Below are 19,785 nucleotides of genomic sequence, written 5' to 3'. Positions count from 1 at the left end.
AATTTCCTACTCCTCCCTCCATGCCCTGAACCCTTTCTAACCAGAACAATTACAGGGCTTCCACATGTTTCAGGTACATGGGCGTGGACTCTTAATTATGGACACTCGAGGGATTAATATGGGCCAGGGACATGTTTCTTGGCATCGAGGGTCTTCAGTGAAAGAGGTGGAGATCTAAGGTTGACATACTTGCGCAGGGAAGAGAACGGACAGACCTGGCCCATCACACACACGCATACACACGCACGACCAAAAACGTCATCATAAAAAAGGAGAAGGGGGGCTTTTGTGGCTGAGGGACTGGCTCAGAGAGCTTGTGCCTAGTTCCTGCAGCCTTTCCAGGGGAACCCCAGAGAAAAAAACCCCCACAGCGACGGCCATGTTCCAGTGGTTTCATGCACCCGTTAGTTGCCCTTGTCAGCAAGAGAGGGGGCAGGAACAGAGTTTTGTAAGAGCCACTGCAGATTAGAAAAGCATTGCAAGGCAGCAGGAAAACTCAAGAAGTCAACCCAGGAGGGCCGAGGAAACCACTGAGGGGTGAGAACCCCGATGAAGGAAACCAGGGCACAGCGACAAGGACGGGAGGCAGAGCGAGGGCCACGCGGGGTCCCAGAGGAAAGGTTCAGCAGTGTCAGTCTGCGCTTACAAAACCTGCAGCCAGCTGGGCAAGAGGGTCCAGTTAGGTGCTGAAAACCCTGTGGGAGGAGAGGTTGGAGGGGAGTTAGTGCCGCAGGGGCAAGGCTGCTGTTTTCTCTGAGTGCCCCAGGGAAAATCACCCATGTTCTGGGCTCAGGGTCTTCGTCTCTCTCTATCTCTTTTTTTTTTTTTTTTGAGATGGAGTTTTGCTCTGTCGCCCAGGTTGGAGTGCAGTGGCGCCATCCTGGCTCACTGCAACCTCCACCTCTCACAGAACCTCAGCAGGGTTGAAGCGATTCTCCTGCCTTAGCCTCCCAAGTAGCTGGGATTACAGGTGTCCACCACCATGCCTGGCTACTTTTTGTATTTTTAGTAGAGATGGGGGTTTCACCATGTTGGCCAGGCTGGTCACGAACTCCTGACCTCAGGTGATCTGTCTGCCTCAGTCTGCCAAAGTGCTGGGATTACAGGCTTGAGCCGCTGCGCCCGGACTGTCTCTTTCATTTATTCTATAGCCCTAGTGTCTTGGATAGGACCTGGCACCTAGCAGGGGCTTGTTTTGAAAGAAAGAAAGAAAGAATGAATGAATGAATGCTCACAAAGACAACTGGCCAGGAAGAGAAACATTTAAAAGGTTATTTTTTTTTTTTGAGACTGAGTCTCAGTCTGTTCCCCAGGCTGAAGTGTAGTGGTGTGATCAAGTGATTCTTGTGCCTCAGTCTCCTGAATAGCTGGGATTACAGGCACGTGCTACCATGCCTGGTTAATTTTTGTGTTTTTAGTAGAGACAGGGTTTTACCATGTTGCCCAGGCTGGTCTTGAACTCCTAGGCCAAGTGATCCACCCACCTTGGCCTCCCAAAGTGCTGATTACAGGTGTGAGTCACTGTACCTGGCCAAAAAGGCTTTTTTTTTTTTTTTTTTTTTTGAGACAGGGTCTTGCTCTGTTGCCTAGGCTGGGGTGCAGTGGTACAATCATGGCTCATGTAGCCTTGACTTCTCTGGGCTGAGGCCATCCTCCTGCTTCAGCCTCCCAAGTAGTGGAGACCACGGGCACATGCCACCATGCCCTGCTAATGTTTTAATTATTTGTAGAGACAGGGTCTCCCTACGTTGCCCAGGCTGATCTTGAACTCCTGGGCTCAAGCGATTCACCCACCTCAGCTTCCCAAAGTGCTGGGAGTATAGGCGTGAGCCATCACATCTGGCCTTAAAGGCTTTTGACAACTCAGGGAGTTGTGACCTTAAAGGCAATGATGTGAGTCTTCTGGCCACAACAGTATGTTTTTGAGACTGCTGTGTCATTGTAAGGAGAAAACAAACAAGATGCCAAATTTAAGAAATGAGTGTATGCCTCGTGCTACTGAAAAAAGAGACAGCTGAATTTCCACCTAATCTAAAGTAAAGGGCATACAGGGGTGGTTTCCAGCTGTCCTGTGGCAGGGACTGGGGCAGGGCGCATTGGGAAGTAAGATTACAATCAAGGTTGCTGTGCCTTGGAATTCAAGTTTATGAGATGCAGTCCCAGTCTCCTGGTGCCTCAGCCTGTTTTCAGCAATTTCTAGAGGTTCAGTGAAATTGTTAAAATCATATGAATTGTAATTTGTGTTGACAAGAAAGCCCCAGCCATTTAGGGGGTGAGGAAGTCAGTGGAAAGGACACGAAAACTGAGTGCCAGACCTCCATACAGCTCCAGGGGTGAGCCCATTCTTCTCCCCACTTTCCTAAATGAGTGGCGTTCAAACACTTTTGTAGAAGAAACCCTGGCCCTAAATCTGATGCTAAACCCCAATAGCTAAAAAACAAACAAACAAGAAAGATTTTTCTGATAGAAATGTCACAGATCCGGCTGGGCATGGTGGCTCACACCTATAATTCCAGCACATTGGGAGGCCGAGGCAAGCAGATCACTTGAGGTTAGGAGTTCGAGACCAGCCTGGCCAACATGGCGAAACCCCGTCTCTACTAAAAATACAAAAATTGGCCAGGTGTGGTGGTGCCTGTAGTCCCAGCTATTCAGGAGGCTGAGGCATGAGAATCGTTTGAGCCCGGGAGGTGGAGGATGCAGTGAGCTGAGACTGTGTTACTGCACTCCAGCCTGGATGACAGAGCAAGACTATGTCTCAAAAAAAAAAAAAAAAAAAAAGATGCAACTTCCCAGATGCAAGAGCCGTCATTCCACTAGGGGGTGCCCCAGACAGAAGGCGGCACCCAAAGCAGAGGTTCCCTCCCACATTGGATGGGGCCTCAGGATTCCCCTGGAGAATTCATTGAAATGCAAACTGCTGGCTGTGCATGGTGGTTCATGCCTGTAATCCCAGTACTTTGGGAGGCCAAGGTGGGCTGATCATGAGGTCAGGAGATGGAGACTATCCTGGCTAACACAGTGAAATCCTGTCTCTACTAAAAATATAAAAAGTTGGCCAGGCGTGGTGGCTTGCACCTGTAGTCCCAGCTACTCAGAAGCCTGAGGCAGGAGAATCACTTGAACCCGGAAGGCGGAGGTTGCAGTGAGCCGAGATCACGCCACTGCACTCTAGCTTGGGTGACAGAGCAAGACTCCGTCTCAAAAACACAAGAAAAAAAGAAAAGAAAGAAAAATGCAAACTGCTGCATCCTAACTCCTGAGTTTCAGATCCAGCAGGTCTGGGATGGCCTGGTAATTTGCATTTTGAACACATCCTCAGATGGTGCTGATGCTTCTGTTTTGAGGACCCCATCATGGGAAAGCCAGACATCCCTGCCCATTAGGACCTAGAAGAGAGGGCTCTTCCCTCCCCTCGCCCAGGGATGAAGCCAGCTTACTCGTCGGTATCTTTTTTGCTCTCTTCAATGAAGGCAATGGACTCAGATCTAAGGCGGTTGGTCACTTCGTACGTGCGCAGGGTGACTCCAAAAATATCCTCATGGTACCGGTTGTCATCCTGGAAGACAGAAACATCCAGAAAACAGCTCTCAAATGGCAGACAAGGGCTTGGAGAGGGGGCAGACTCGCCTGACGCCTGGAATGGAAGATACCTAAGGAAGATGATTCCTAGAGAGATGAGGCTGAAGCCAGTGTCCTCGAGGTACCTTTGATCTCTAAGACTCTGCTCAGCAAAACTGTCCTCTGGAACACGGGGCAACTGTTTTCTGGGAAGTAGCCCAGTTGGCAAAGAGCATTTAGGTTGCCATCTGGAAACACTGCTGCTACTCGCTGGATTCTCAGGTGAAAAGGAACGACGAGGTCAAATGGAAACCTCACCATTCCCTGCTTTCCTCCCTCCAACCTGCTTCTGCAAGTTCAGGTCTGGGCAAGGCTGGGTTTAGTATGAAATGCCACAGCCTAGGAGACCAGAAGAAAGGGGAGGAAAGAACCAGTGGCCGCTTAGCACTCAGGGAACTCCCCACAGCTGCCCACCGTGGAGACGCCTGGGACATGCATGAGTTTCTCTGGAGATGAGCATCTCTGCTCAATGTTGCCCAGAAAGAAGCACAGAAACAGAATAACCTCCCCTGGAGTCTCAAGAAACGACCCAAGGGCCGACTGACTTGTGACATCTGAGAATTTACCAAGCTATGGGAGCTCCTTTGGCGGGCGGTCAATATTCTCAAAGGCCAGTGTCTCTGAGGATCAAACAAGGGGAAAATGCATCTCGATGCTGAGGAAGGGCAGGGGTTGGGAGTGTGTGTCCGGCAAGCCAGGCACAATCATGCACTAGGTTCCAGCCTCCCTTAGTCCAGAAGATTTTGAAGAAAGTCACCCATCTGTAGAGTGGGTTCGTTTTCAGTTGGGCTACGTTTTTTTTTTTTTTTTCAAGATGGAGTTTCATTCTCATCACCCAGGCTGGAGGGCAATGGCGCCATCTTGACTCACTACAAGCTCTGCCTCCCGGGTTCAAGCGATTCTCCTGCCTGAGCCTCCCAAGTAGCTGGGACTACAGGTGCCTGCCACCATGCTCGGCTAATTTTTGCATTTTTAGAAGAGATGGGGTTTCACCATGTTAGTCAGGCTGGTCTTGAACTCCTGACCTCAGGTGATCTGCCTGTCTTGGCTTCCCACAGTGCTGGGATTACAGGCATGAGCCACCGCACCTGGTTGGGGTGAGTTTTTAACTCTTCTGTAAAATCCTGGGGAATCTATAAAAGTGTCTCTTGAGGGTCACACTAAAGAGACTGAGTGGATAGAGGGCTCCACAGCTCTCCTCGGACCTCTTTGTGCAGTGCTCAACCTGCACAACTGCACAGGGCAGAGCTGCAGCTTCTGGGGCAAGAGAAGTTGAGTTAGAATGGTTTCTGTGTAGCTACCCAGAAGTCCACTCACTCATTATTTTCAAGTACCACAGCCTCCAACCACATGCCTCCTGCATGCCCAGCCATCCTTCTACTTTCCCTGTCATTGTTTGGGACCACCTATATCCTCTACCCTCAGTGGCAAGTGCAATGAATGGCAGCAGGGATATCATCATGGCTCCCCTCAGCATCAAGACAGGAGAGTGGATTTGGGAAAAGGGACCTGGGACACCAGCCTGTCACGCACCCTCATCCGGCTGATGAACACGCCGGCATCCTCCGCCGAGAGCTTCCCCTGCTGGGTCATGATGCGCTGGATGGCTTTGAGGACATCAGCGGCCATGGTGACGTCCCCACAGACGTAAATGTGGCCCCCTTGCTCCTTCAGGGCTCGGTACACCGACTCTGCCAGCTGCTCTTGCAGGATGTCCTGCACGTACTTCTGCAGGGAGCAGAGGGCAGTGAGAAGGGGCAGGGCTGTGCAATGTGCCTGCCATCGCCCATGTCCCCCTGGGAAGCAGAGCCTTATGCAGGGGCTTGTGGGCAGGTGGGATCTTTTGTGAGCTGATCCCAGGGAACAAGAATGAGGGACTGGGAAGAGTGAGATAGGGAAGGCGGGAAAGCCAGTTGGAAGGTGCAGGAATGCATTGCTCCACTCTTTGGACAACTGAAGCTCAGCTCTGCTCAGGACCCTCCAGGGAGCTGTATAGACTGCTTCCCAGAGTCATCCCCTGCAGAGGGGAAAGGCGGGGAGCATCCACTACCCACTCCTCTCTCCTGGTGGCCAGTGGTCACCAGGTGTCAACACCTGCACACTTCCAGGTGTGCTGCTGGTTACTGCAGGCATCCTATGCTAGGGTGCCTGGGAAGCCCTGGGCAGATAGCAAGAGATGCAGGTGAGGGGAGGAGCCACCAGCTTCCACTTCTGCAAAGCCGGCTGCTGTAACGGCAGCAAGAAAAAAAAGTGGGTAAGAGGGTATGAGGTGGGCACAGAGGGTGTCTAGTGCAGCTCTAGGGAACTGGTTTGCTCAGGACGTCTTTAACTTCTCCAGGAAATTCCCCCTGTGAAGCTGATATTCAGCTAGAACATGCTGGCGTGGCTGTAGTGACTCTTAAGACTGATGTACTCCCACCCCAATTGTCAAATAGACACTGCCTGGACTCTCTGAGTGCCCCCTCTCCACCTCAGATGTCCTGGCTCCTTCCCTGGGGCCCCCAGAGCTCCCCAAGATCCAACGGGGGCTTTAGTCCTGTGGCCGTGTCCATTCTGATTGGTATTGCCTCTTATGGGCTATGATGTTTATTTGTTTATCTTTATTATTTTATTTTATTTTTGAGACAGAGCCTCTCTTGTTGCCCAGCTGGAGTGCAGTGGCATGATCTTAGCTCACTGCAACCTCTGCCTCCCGGGTTCAAGCCATCCTCCTGTCTCAGCCTCCTAAGTAGCTGGGACTACAGGCATGCACCACCATACCTGGCTAATTTTTTTGTATTTTTAGTAGAGATGGGATTTCACATGTTGGCCAGGCTGTTCTCAAACTCCTGGCCTCAAGTGATCCACCCACGTTGGCTTCCCAAAGTGCTGGGACTACAAACATGCGCCACCGTGCCCAGTTAATTTTTATATTTTTATTAAAGATTGGCTTTCACCATATTGGCCAGGCTGGTCTCAAACTCCTGACCTCAAATGATCTGCCCGCCTTGGCCTCCCACAGTGCTGAGATTACAGGTTTGAGTCACTACACCTGGCTTAAATTTATTTTTAAAAAATTTTTTTGAAATATTTTTAATTTCTTTTTTCTAATTATTTTTTAGAGATAGAGTCTTGGTCTGTTGCCCAGGCTGGAGTGCAGTGGCATGATCACAGCTCACTGCAGCCTTGACCTCCCAGGCTCGAGCTGCTCTCCCCTCTTGCTTCCCAGATGGCTGGGACCACAGTCCCAACTGCCAATGGGTATGGGGTTTCCACACCACCACGCCCAGCTAACTTAAAAATCTGTTTTGTAGAGATGGGGTCTCAGTATGTTGCCCAGGCTGGTCTTAAACTCCCAGACTCAAGTGATCCTCCCGCGTCAGCCTACCAAAGTGCTGGGATTCCAGATGTGAGTTATGGCGCCCGGCCAAACATTTTCATTATGGTAAAATACACGTCATGTAACATTTACCATTGTAACCACTTTAAAGTGTACAATTCAGTGGCATTAAGTACCCTTCTCAGTGTTAAGGGATCATCACTCTCTGGTTCCAGAAGGTTTTCCTTTACCCCAGATGGAAACCCCACACTCATCGGTAGTCACCCCCATTCTCCCTGCCCTCAGCCCCGGCAACCATGAATCTACTCTGTCTCTATGGATTTGCCTATTCTGGATATTACATATAAGTTGAATCTTATAATACAGGCTGTTAAATATTTTATTTTATTATATTTACATTTTTGAGATGGAGTCTTGCTGTGTCACCTAGGCTGGAGTGCAGTGATACAATCTTAACTCACTGGAACCTCCTCTTCCCAGGTTTGAGCGATTCTCCTGCCTCAGGCTACCAAGTTGCTCAAACGACAGGTATGCACCACCACGCCTGGCTGATTTTTGCATTTTTAGTAGAGATGGGGTTTCACCATGTTGGCCAGGCTGGTCTTGAACTCCTGACCTCAAGTGATCCACCCACCTTGGCCTCCCAAAGTGTTGGGATTACAGGTGTGAGCCGCTGCGCTCGGCCTGTTAAGTTTTTTACATAGATATTTTCCCTACTCATGCTTTCTGAAGCACAGAGCAATTCATGGAGGGGAGATCAGGAAGCTTGAGTGAGGGTGAGGGGTTTCTGAGTGGGATGTGGAAGTGTGTACACACATGAGTGTGTACCAGTGTACATGCGTGTTGGGCTGGGCAGGGGGCTGTGAACGGGCTGGGGGTTACCTTTGGTTTGTCTGGCTCCCTGGAGTAGGCGGTGTACAGCTCTCTGAAGACTCCTTTGTTCTTGGCCTGCAGGGTCTCTTCCTTGTAGATATGATCTATCTTGGATTGCCGGCACCCGAAGACCAGGACCATGGGGCAGGGGTTCATTCCTGGGGACCAGGAAGACCTCATGTCACCAGTGGCTCTCTGCCTGAAGTGTGGGGTGGCTGAGATGCCAGGGATGGGGTGCTGGGAACTTAGTGTGCGCCATGCAGATAGAGGCTCATGAACACTGGGGCAGGCAGATGTATGTGTGAACACACGTGTAACGTACACAGCTGCTCACATGCACGCATATGCACACGCTGAGGAAGCAGGTGAAGTGTGTTCAGACTTTGGTGGACCTCCCTCCCAGCTCTCAATCCTTCCTTCTGCTCCTTGACTACTTAGGAGCTTCCTCCATCAGGTAGTAGAGCCCAGACTCTGGAGCTAGACAGCCTGGGTTGAAATCTCAGCTCTGTAGTGAACAACTTACTCAACTTTCTTTTTCTTTTTTTTTCTCTTCCTTTCTTTTTTAAGACAGAGTCTCACTCTGTTGCCCAGGCTGGAGTTCAGTGGTGTGATTTTGGCTCACTGCAACCTCCACCTCCCGGGTTCAAGTGATTCTTCTGCCTCAGCCTCCCAAGTAATTGGGATTATAGACGTGCGCCACCACATCTGGCTAATTTTGTATTTTTAGTAGAGACAGGGTTTCACCAAATTGGCCAGGCTGGTCTTGAACTCCTGACCTCAACTAATCCACCTGCCTCAGCCTTCCAAAGTGCTGGGATTACAGGCGTGAGCCACTGTGCCCAGCCACAACGTACTCAACATTGTATTTTTTTTGAGACAGAGTCTCTCTCTGCCACCCAGGCTGGAGTGCAATGGTGCAATCTCGACTCACTGCAACCTCTGCCTCCCAGGTTCAAGCGATTCTCCTGCCTCAGCCTCCCAAATAGCTGGGGTTACAGGCATCTGCCACTATGCCTGGCTAAGTTTTTGTATTTTTAGTAGAGATGGGGTTTCGCTGTGTTGGCAAGGCTGGTCTGAAACTCCTGACCTCTGCCCGCCTCAGCCTCCCAAAGTGCTGGGATTACAGGCGTGAGCCACCAACGTACTCAACTTTCTAAGCCTCTGCCTCCCTATTTGCAAAATGGAAATAACAGGGCTGTTGGGAGAAACGAATGTGAAACATTACAACCCTGCCTGGTACCTGGCAAGTACTTTATAAACGTTAGCTATTCCACTGGAATGACAGTTCCATGGGGCAAGTCTTTACTGACTGATTGATATTTCATAATCATTCCTCAAATCAATGGAAAGGTTTTCCTTTATTTTAGTTATTTTTCTGTCTTATTCACTGCTATGCCCCCAGGGCCTCTTACAGTGTTTGGCACTTATTAGGTGCTCAGTAAACCCTTGTTCGACGCATGCCACGATTTGGGTTTCTTTCCCTCTCTCTCCTCCCAAAGCTGATTTGCTACGTCTTTCACATAGCACTTGCTCTTGAATAACAGTCTTTGCAATAGTTTTATACGCACAGCCATTTGATAAAGACTAATGACTATCTTTCCCAGGATATTGAATTTTTTTTGAAGGGATCATATCTTAACAATCAAAGAAATGTCCTCTGGGGATGGAATTTCAGGCCCTGGGACAGGCTGTTTGGATGTCACCACGAACTTCAGCTGTGGGTCAGGTTGGTGCTACACGCCTGCCTTTTCTGAGGCAGTGAGGCCAAGGAGAGACACCTTGACTGTTCTCCAGGGCTGCTGAGACACAGCTGGGCCTCCCCAGGTCTGGGGGTGGGAACCCAGTGGCCGCCGGACCGTAACCCACCTTTGTGTTGGATATCGAATTGCCGCTGTTGCCAGAAGCTTCGGAAAGGGGCAATGCCGGTGCCCGGTCCAACAAGGATGCAGGGGACTTGGGGGTTCCGGGGCAGGTGGAAGCTGGGTGCTCTGGGCAAGGAAGAGGGGGTCAGAAGTCTTGCAGAGCTCAAATCCGATCAAGAACAATTGAATCTTAGGTAGACCAGGTGGCCATCTTTGGCAGACATACAGTGAGACTTATGGCTCTTCAGCCGGGGCCAGGTACCCCTTTTCAAGGTGGGAGTCTCACCGATTAGGGGAATTCCAAAAATAGGGGGTCCCCAGGGTCTGGCTCTTCCTCCATGCCCCAAGTCTTCTCACTGCTGAGCTCAGCAAATTCCAGCCAGAGTTTATCTACATTAGCACTATTGTCACTTGGGGGCGGACACTCCTTTGTCGTAGCACTGTCCTTGCATTGTAGGGTATTGAGCAACATCCCCGGCTTCCACCCACTAGATGCCAGGAGCACACGAGTTGTGACACCCAGAATGTCTTCATACATTGTCAAATGTCCCTGGGTGGCAGGTGTGGGGTGGTGCAAAAATCACTCTGATTTGAGAGTCACTTTCCTTCCCTCTTCTTCCCTTCCCTCCTCTCCCCTTCTCTCCCTCTTTTTTTTTTTGCTGGACCCTCCCCCCATTCCACCTCTTTTTTTGACGGAGGCTTGCTCTCTCATCCAGGCTACAGTGCAGTGGCGTGATCTTGGCTCACCACAACCTCCGCTTCTCAGGTTCAAGCGATTCTCCTGCCTCAGCCTCCCAAGTAGCCAGAATTACAGGCATGTGCCACCACGCCCGGCTACTTTTTTTGTATTTTAGTAGAGATGGAGTTTCATCATGTTGGCCAGGCTGGTCTTGAACTCTTGACCTCAACTGATTTACCTGCCTTGGCCTCCAAAAGTGCTGGGATTACAGACCTAAGCCACTGCGCCCAGCCCAGAGCCACTGATTTAATCAATCATGAGATCTTTAAATCAAGCAGTCACAGACTTCAGTGCATAAAAGAATCACCTGGAGATGTTCAAGGTGCAGATTCCTGGACCATGCAGTACATCTGCGCTCAGGACTCTATGCTTGAAACACCTTAGAGGACTCTGATGCCAATGGTATTTAGATCATTATCAACGGTATTGTGAACATTCTAACCTCAACGGTTGAGAAAAATGATTGGCCAAGGCCCTCTTCAGGCAGAGAAGTTAATGATCAACAAAACAGGTTAACTATAACAGGTCTAGGCTCAGCTATAGCATTTAAAACTGAGTTTCGGGGGAAAAGCTCCAATTAATGGGGGTGATTAGATTTTTCCCATCTCTAGGAAACTGGGACTGATTGGGACTGACCAGTAGAATTTGGCTAGAATTTCCACTAGCCCATAAAGTCCATGATGGTGGAGACTGTATTTGAGGGTTTTCCACGATAGCTCCAGCATCTGGCCCAGTACACGCCCAAGATAAATGTGTGTTGCATTGACTTGACATTGACCAGAGGACTTGCCTAGCTCGCTGTGCTAGTCTCATCTCGTTTCCGTAACAACTAAGAGAGATGCCAGACATTGTTCTTCCTCCTGTCTCACCCAGCCATCTCTCTAGAACCCTTCAGACTGGCCCACCTACCCCAACTTTCAACATCAATGTGCAGATTTGAGATGATCGCTCATTTCTCTCTACTTCTTACTCACCCCCTCACAAAACAGGGGACCACTTCATCAGCCTGTATCCGGTTGAGCCAGGAAGAGCACACGCCGTGGTGAATTGGTCCTTCTCCATCTAGCAGAATAACCAAGGCAGTCAGGGTCACCCACTGCTCCCAAGCACAGCCTCCCCTCTCCCTCCCTCCAATGCAGAATGCTCCCAGGCCAGTGCCAAGTTTATCCTTTGGAATTCCTCTCCAGGATCCCTCCTTCTGAAGGGGAAGAGGAAATGGCATAGCTGGGGTGACTTCGTGCCTGTGCAACTGGCCAGGGTTCTATTGGGTAGGGGTGGGTCGGATTCACATCTTTCCCTATTGAAGGTGCTTTTGGTGGCTTGCTGGCATCCTGGGACTCAGAGCTGTTTTGGGCACTGTGCATTTTAATTGCTTTATCTAGGAGGAAAAATACAGGGCAGAGCTTGGGTTATCTGACTTACAACCAGCAGGGCATGATACAGCAGAGCGCTCTCCCAGGAAATGAGTAATGGTGGCTTGTTCTAGTTACTGCTCTGGGGATACGAGGGGGCGCCATTGCAAATACCCATGTTGCCTCTTTCCTAATTCTGCTCAGGCTTGGCTCTGCCCCAGGGTACAGTTCACATGCTGTTTCGTCCCCTAGTTTTCTGGTCTTGTGGGTGAGTCTCTTCCCAGGGATTTGGGATTTAGCCTGCTGGCAGTGGTTTAGGGAGCCCTCCGGAGGCCCTTTGGGGGAAAGTGCAGAGGAGGCAGCTCTCCCAGTAACTCTGCCCACCTCGGGTGCGGTAGGAAACGATGGCCACAGTGAGGTGCACTTCATCCGGGTACATGTCTGGGGAGGAGCTGATGGAATAGTAGCGGGGCTGCAGCAGGGACAGCTGGGTCAGGAGCAGGGTGGCCGGCATCTGGATGGACGGGAACTCCTCCAGCACCTCCACGATGGTGGGGTTCTTGCCCCATTTCCATTCCTCGTACTCCTGCAAACCCTGTGCCGAGGAGAGGGAAAGACAAGCTTGAACCCAGCTGCTATATATTTCCCATGAGGACCTGAGGGGATCCAGGAAGAAGGCAAAATAAAAGTTGACAGGTGCGGTGGCTCATGCTTGTAATCCCAGTGCTTTGGGAGGCAGAGGAGAGAGGATCACTTGAGGCTAGGAGTTCAAGGCCAGCCTGGGAAACATAGTGAGACCCTGTCTCTATAAAAAGTTAAGAAAAATTAGTTGGATGTGGTGGCGGATGTCTGCAGTACCCCAGTTACTTGGGAGGCTGAGGTGGGAGGACTGCTTGAGTTCAGGTGCTTGAGGCTGCAGTGAGCTATGATTGTGCCACTGCACTCCAGCCTGGGTGACAGAGTGAGACCCTGTCAGAAGAAAGAAACAAGAAAGAAAGAGAGAAAGAGAGAGAGAGGGAGGGAGGGAGGGAAGAAAGTGAAAGAGAAAGAGGAAGGAAGGAAGAAGGGAAAGAGACAGAAAGAAAAAGAGAGAAACAAGAAAAGCAAGCAAGCAGGCAATAATAGTTAACACTTGAACAGAAATTATTCTATGCCACATTTTAATTCTCATGAGGACCTTATGAAATAGGTATTACTATTTTCCAGTTTTATAGATGAGTCCCAAACTAGCTGGTGATGCTGAGTGAAACTGACCCTTGCTCTAGACAGTGTGTCCTCAGAATATGTGTTCCGAGTCACTACACACTCCTGAAGTCAAGAGAGATGCACTATGGAAGGGAGTCATGACTCATGGGGGGAGTGGCACGCATCCAGTGCAGACCTGTGATTTGCTGGTTGCAGAGTCTAGAGATGTGTCTTTGGAGAGCTTGGGTCATGTTCATGACGGTGAGAGGCAGCCCCGGAAAATCATGTTGGGGTGTGTGGAGGACCATGTTTGGGGACATGTTGACAGCAAAGCCCAGCTGTAACCAGGCAACAGAGGAACACTCTGGAGCTCTGGAGTTATTTTTTCTTAATCTCAGAAGATGCCCTAGGCAGTCTCTGATTGCTGGCACAGAAGGCTCAGTTTCTGAGACCACAGTGCGAGTACATGGTATAACAAAGCTTTTCCTCATGTTCCTAAAGACTGTCCTGGCCGTATTAATAGGCAATGGCATCCTTGACATTGTGTCTGCAGCTGCAGGGGCAAAATGGACCAAGAACCCTGGCCTCGAAACTCTGAAACTGACATCACCTGAAACTGACATCCGTCACCCTGTTGGTGCCACGCTGGCTTCCCACAGGCTGCTTCCTGCCAATGACCAAGCACAAGAGGCCCCAGGACTCCTCCAAGACCTTGCTGGGCCTTCCTGAAGCTGCATTGCAGTCTAGAACATTCCTGTCCAACCTTCGTTCCTTTTTCTTTGCATGGGGTTAGATTTGTTTTGAGGTCTGACGGTTCTTCCAGCCTTATCTGATCCCGTTTTCATTTTCTGTCACAGGTGTTTCCCCTAATAAAAATCCTTGCTCATTTAATCTTATCTTGAAGTCTGTATTTTTTTGGAAGAAATGAACTAATATATATGGGTTATATAAAATTCTACTATTGATTGATTGATTGACATGGGGTCTTGCTCTTTCACCCAGGTACAGTTGCAAGATCATGATTTATTGCAGCTTTGAACTCCTGGGCTCAAGTGATCCTCCCACTTCAGCCTCCTGAGTAGGTGGGACTACAGGCATGTGCCGTGACACCCAGCTAATTTAATTTTTTTTGTAGAGATGGGGTCTCTCTATATTGCCAAGGTTGGTTCCAAACTCCTGGCCTCCAGCAATCTTCCCATCTCCGCCTCCCAGAGTGCTGGGATTACAGGCGCGAGCCACTGCGCACAAAATCTACTTTAAATAAGGTAAAAATGGTGCAATCTAATAAGGTACCAACAGTGCAATCTATGGTCTTTCTTCCTATTAGCCACCCTCCTCCATTAATTAAAAGTTGTAAGTCAAAATTATATTTGTAGATAGTCTGAAAAGTTAAATAACTTCGCAAAGCTTATGATTAAAAATAATGGTCTCCTGTTCTACCTCTGCCATCTGCTTCCAGCTCCCCAGAGGTAACTACTTACAGCTCTTTAAGTGTACCTTCTGGTATTTATTTTCATATTTCTAAATATTATGCACTCACTAATGAGCCTCTTCCTTGCTGCCCATCATTCAATTCCCTCTCCTGGACGGCAGAAGAAAGCTAAGCCACCCTGTGCTGGGGGCTTGCTTATTGGGAAGGACCCTCCACACTGGGAGGAGTGTAGGTGGTTCTCCTGGATAGAATTCTTACTGAGCAAGGCTTTACAGTGGGCTGGGGCAGGTGAGCCCAGGGTTTCTTTTTTTTTTCCCCGAGACAGAGTTTTGCTCTTGTTGCCCAGGCTGGTGTGCAATGGCGTGATCTCGGCTCACTGCAACCTCCGCCTCCTGGGTTCAAGTGATTCTCCTGCCTTAGGCTCCCGAGTAGCTGGGATTACAGGCATGCGCCATCATTCCCTGGCTAATTTTGTATTTTTAGTAGAGATGGGATTTCACCATGTTGGCCAGGCTGGTCTCCAACTCCTGACCACAGGTGATCCACCTGCCTTGGCCTCCCAAAGTGCTGAGATTATAGGCATGAACCACTGCGCCTGGTCTTGAGCCCAGGGTGTCTAAGCAAGGGTGGTAGATGCTACGCTTCGTTCATTTTACAATCAGAGACCTCTGATCTGTAGTAGTCCCACCTGCAGCTCCTCTGAATTGGCAAAAGCCACATGGATTTGCAGCCACATGGATGGAACCGGAGGACATCGTGTTAAGTGAAAGAAGCGAGGCACAATAAGACAACTTTTTCTTGTTCTCATTCACTTGTGGGAGCTAAAAACTAAAAGCAAATGAAGTTATGGAGATAGAGAGTAGAAGGAGGGCTACCAGGGTAGTGGGTGGGGTGGGGAAGTGGAGATGGTTCATGGGCACAGGAATAGAAGGAATAGAATCTAGGCTGGGTGCAGTGGCTTACGCCTGTAATTCCAGGACTTTGGGAGGCCAAGGCAAGTGGATCACCTGAGGTCAGGGGTTTAACAGTGAAACTCCATCTCTACTAAGAAAAAGCTACAAAAATTAGCTGGGCATGGTGGCAGACATCTGTAATTCCATATATTCAGAGGGCTGAGGCACAAGAACCCATCCTTTGAGCCTGAGAAATGGAGGTTGCAGTGAACTGAGATCGTGTCACTGCACTCCAGCCTGGGCTAGAGAGTGAAACTCTGTCTCAAAAAAAAAAAAAAAAAAAAAAAAAAAAAAAAAGGGAGAGAGATCCAAGATGGCTGATGATTAGCAGCTCGGGCACGTACCTCCCAGTGAAAGCGCAGAGAACGAGAGGACGCCACACTTTCAGACGAATATTAGTTGCTCACGGACCACGAGATTCCCAGTGGAGGAGCTCCACAGGTCGCCAGGGCGACTCTTGTGGCCGGCGTGGCGGTTTTGCTGGTGCCTTAGCACGCCAGTTCTTGGTGCAGAGTCCGGAGATTCCCGGGCAGAAAAGCACCATCAATCTTAACACCGCTGTTGTGGCCGGCTCAGTGGATTGCTCAGATTTCGGTGCAGGGAATCAACAAGTTGGACGTCAGAGACCCAGTTAGAAAGTCGGTAATTATAAAGACGACAGACGGACAAATATATAATGAAGGGAAGAAACCAGCGTAAAAAGGTAGAGAATACTCAAAATCAGAATGTCTCTCCCTCTACAGGGGATTGCAATTCCTCATCAGTAACGGAACAAGAACAAGGCTTAATAGATTACACGTGTGTTCCAATAACAGAAGCAGGTTTTAAAACGTGGGTGATAAGAAACTTCTGTGAATTAAAAGAACTTGTTCTAACCCAATGTAAAGAAACTAAGAACCTTGAAAAAAGGTTTGACGAACTGTTAACGAGAATGGACAATTTAGAGAAGAATATAAGTGAATTGATGGAGCTGAAAAATACAACACGAGAACTTCGCGAAGCATGCACAAGTTTAAACAGTCGAATTGATCAAGCAGAAGGAAGGATATCAGAAGTCGAGGACCAGCTCAGTGAAATGAAACGAGAAGACAAGAATGCAGAAAAAAGGATGAAAAGGAATGAGCAAAGTCTCCAGGAAATATGGGACTATGTGAAAAGACCTAATTTACGTTTGATAGGTGTACCTGAATGTGATGAAGAGAATGAATCCAAGTTGGAAAATACTCTTCAGGATATCATTCAGGAAAATTTTCCCAACCTGGCAAGGCAGGGTAATATTCAACTCCAGGTAATACAGAGAACACCACAAAGATATTCTTCAAGAAGACCAACCCCAAGGCACATAATCGCCAGATTTATTAGGGTTGAAATGAAGGAGAAAATACTAAGGGCAGCTAGAGAGAAAGGTCAGGTTACCCATAAAGGGAAACCTATCAGACTTACAGCAGATCTCTCAGCAGAAACCCTACAAGCCAGAAAAGAGTGGGGACCAATATTTAACATCCTTAAAGAAAAGAACTTTCAACCCAGAATTTCCTATCCAGCCAAACTAAGCTTTATGTGCGAAGGAAAAATTAAATCTTTTGCGAACAAACAAGTACTTAGAGAGTTCACCACCACCAGGCCTGCTTTACAAGAGCTTCTGAAAGAAGCACTATACATATAAAGGAACAACCAATATCAGCCTTTCCAAAAATATATCAAAAAGCAAAGAACTTTAACACAATAAAAAATTCACATCAACTAATGGGCAAAACAGCCAGCTAGCATCAAACGCCGGTATTAAACTAATATATATTTTAATTGGATAAAAAGCCAAAACCCATCGGTATGCTGCATCCGGGCCCATCTTACATCCAACAATACACAAAGACTCAGAGAGAAGGAGGAAGATTTACCAATTGAACAGAGAGTAAAAATAAACTAATAAACAAAAAGCAGGAGATGCAATTCTCGCCTCTGATAAAGTAGACTTTAAAGCAACAAAGATCAAAAGAGGCGAGGAATGATATTACATAATGGCAAAAGGATCAATGCAACAAGAAGAGCTAACGATTCTATAGATCAACGAGATAGAAAATTAACAAGGATATTCAGGACTTGAACTCAGACCCGGAACAAGTAAACTTAATAAATATTTATAGAACTCTCCACTTCAAATACACAAAACATACATTACCACCTCACACCTATTCCAAAGGTGACTATATAATTGGAAGTAAATCACTCCTCAGTAATCGCATAGCATTTCATAGGTTTAAATTAAATATTGGTTGGCTGTTTGTTATCTTCTTCCCTTATTCCTTCCTGACTACATCATTAAGTATAATTATCAGTATAAAAGAGGTTTTCAATACCCATTACTAAATTGCATTCTAGCCTGGGCAAGAAAGCAATACTCCCATTCTCTCTCCCTCTTTCTTTTCTTTTTCCCTCCTCCCCATTCTCTCTCTCTCTTTCTCTTCCTTTTTTCTCCTTCCTATTCTCTCTCTTTCTCTTTAAAAAAAAAAAAAGAAAAAAAAAAAAAAAAAAAAAAAGAATAAGATCTAGTATTTCCTAAAAGAGTGGAATTGGAATGTTCCCAGCAGAAGAAATGATGAATGCTTGAGGGCATGAACACCCCATTCAGCATGATGTGATTATTACACATTGTATGCCTGTATCAAAACATCACATGTACCCCACAAATATATATACTTACCAAGTATGCATAAAAATAAAAAATTAAAAAAAAATAAAAAAAACAAGAAAAAACCCTAATCTTTAAACCAAGGCATGGTGAGATTCTGTTTCTTTTTCTCCTAAGCACGGGCTAAGATGGTACTCATGGAAGCTCAAGGTTCCAGAGGGAAGGCAGAGTTAGAATAGCAATTTCTGTTGTAGCCAGGGACCTGTTTGATTCAAGGGATTCACTCTTTCTGCCAGGCCTTAGAACTGGGGGAAGACCAGCCACATTGGACCAGCCAATATGGTGACCTACTGCAAATAATGGCCCCCTTGGCTCAAGACTGCCATCTGCCGGAAGCCTAGTGTAATAACAGTTTTCAACCCTTTAATGACGAGGAGGTGAAAGGTGCCCTCTAGCGTTGTGCAAAGCCTGGGGACCTACCTTGCTGAGGACCAGCAGACGCTGCTTCTCCTTCTCACTGGTGGCTAGGGAGGCAAACTGCTGCAGCTGCAGGGGTGTTGGCGGCGTGGTGATGTCCAGGTAGTACTTGAAGGCCTGGAAGATGGTGCAGGGCGGGAGGCGGCACTCGTCTGTCCAGTTACTGATGACGCCTGCGGAGGTACAAGGCGGGTGAGGGGTGGGTGTGGGAGGGCTTGAGTCCAAGTTGGGGGTCCGGGTCTGCTCCTAGAGCAGACAATGGGGCCAGGGGAGCAGGGTGGCTCCACAGCCAAGCAACCCCCTAGCTCTCCACCTTCCACGCCCAGAATCCAGGGGACCTCACGTGTGCAAGAAGCAAATCCTAAAGTAATTCGGCAAAGGAATACAAAAATTAAGAAAAAAATGAAGAGAGGAGAAGAATATTACAATAGCATGACACAGTCCACTGGCATTCTACACGACGAGCCCCCAGCTGCGTGTGACAGAGACAAGCCTATTTTGGCCCCATGTGTCTTCACACGTTGGCAGCCTCTCACCCTCGAATGGGATGTTAGGGTTTGTCATTATAAACACTAACATTTATGTAGCACATTCTATATGCTGATTACTATTATCAATGTTTTATATTATTATTATTATTTTTTGAGACAGAGTTTTGCTCTTGCTGCCCAAACGGGAGTGCGATGGCTCAGTCTCAGCTCACTGCAACCTCCGCCTCCTGGGTTCAAGCAATTCTCCTGCCTCAGCCTCCTGAATAGCTGGGATTATAGGCATGTGCCACTATGCCTGGCTAATTTTGTATTTTTAGTAGAGAGGGGTTTCTTCCTGTTCGTCAGGCTGGTCTCGAACTCCTGACTTCAGGTGGTCCCCCTGCCTCAGCCTAAAAAACTGCTGGGATTACAAGCTTAAGCCACCGTGTCCAGCCTGAGTATTTCATATTATCAACTCATTTAGTCATCACAACAATCCGAGACGGTTAGTGTTATTTTTCTCCCTACTGAGAAAAATAGAAGCACAGAGAGGTTAAGGAATTTGCCCGAGGTCACACAGCTCATAAGCGTGAAGTTAGGCAGTGTGGCTTCAGACCTTGTTCGAACAACTATATTGTACTTCTTCTATACACTTTTCATCAAATATGGTCCCTATATATAAGTCTCTCCTTCATCAGGGATGCAACACCAAATAAAAAGCTCTATTTCAACACAGAGGAAGAACTGGCTGGGTTGGATTTATTTTTATTTTAGTTATTAAGTTTTTTGAGACAGGGTCTCACTCTGTCCCCTAGGCTAGAGTGCAGTGGTGCAATCACAGCTCACCATAGCCTTGAACTCCCATGCTCAAGT

The 19,785-nt window shown here is 48.1% G+C and overlaps 1 protein-coding gene across 3 annotated transcripts in view; it reads right to left on the bottom strand.

Moving 5' to 3' along the window:
• Positions 1-597: 597 nt before the first annotated feature.
• The window catches only part of NOS1 (nitric oxide synthase 1), a 231,872-nt gene continuing 212,684 nt past the window's right edge, over positions 598-19,785 (bottom strand). For 2 of the 3 annotated variants that reach the window (XM_064379759.1, XM_064379760.1), the window contains exons 23-30: positions 18,446-18,615; positions 12,151-12,361; positions 11,389-11,476; positions 9,680-9,801; positions 7,823-7,971; positions 5,155-5,349; positions 3,441-3,559; positions 598-695 (exon numbers count right to left, since the gene is read on the bottom strand). In XM_064379759.1, coding sequence (XP_064235829.1) covers positions 680-695; positions 3,441-3,559; positions 5,155-5,349; positions 7,823-7,971; positions 9,680-9,801; positions 11,389-11,476; positions 12,151-12,361; positions 18,446-18,615 — 1,070 coding nt within the window. In that variant the 3' untranslated portion in view covers positions 598-679. The remainder of the gene's footprint in view (positions 696-3,440; positions 3,560-5,154; positions 5,350-7,822; positions 7,972-9,679; positions 9,802-11,388; positions 11,477-12,150; positions 12,362-18,445; positions 18,616-19,785) is intronic. The other variant, XM_064379761.1, reaches the window with a different exon arrangement.

This window comes from Aotus nancymaae, unplaced genomic scaffold (assembly GCF_030222135.1).
Source record: "Aotus nancymaae isolate 86718 unplaced genomic scaffold, 86718_ANA_hifiasm-v0.15.2.pri h1tg000021l, whole genome shotgun sequence".
Taxonomy (NCBI): Eukaryota; Metazoa; Chordata; class Mammalia; order Primates; family Aotidae; genus Aotus; species Aotus nancymaae.
The sequence above is the reverse complement of the archived record's forward strand: the minus strand, read 5'-3'. Positions and strand labels throughout refer to the sequence as shown.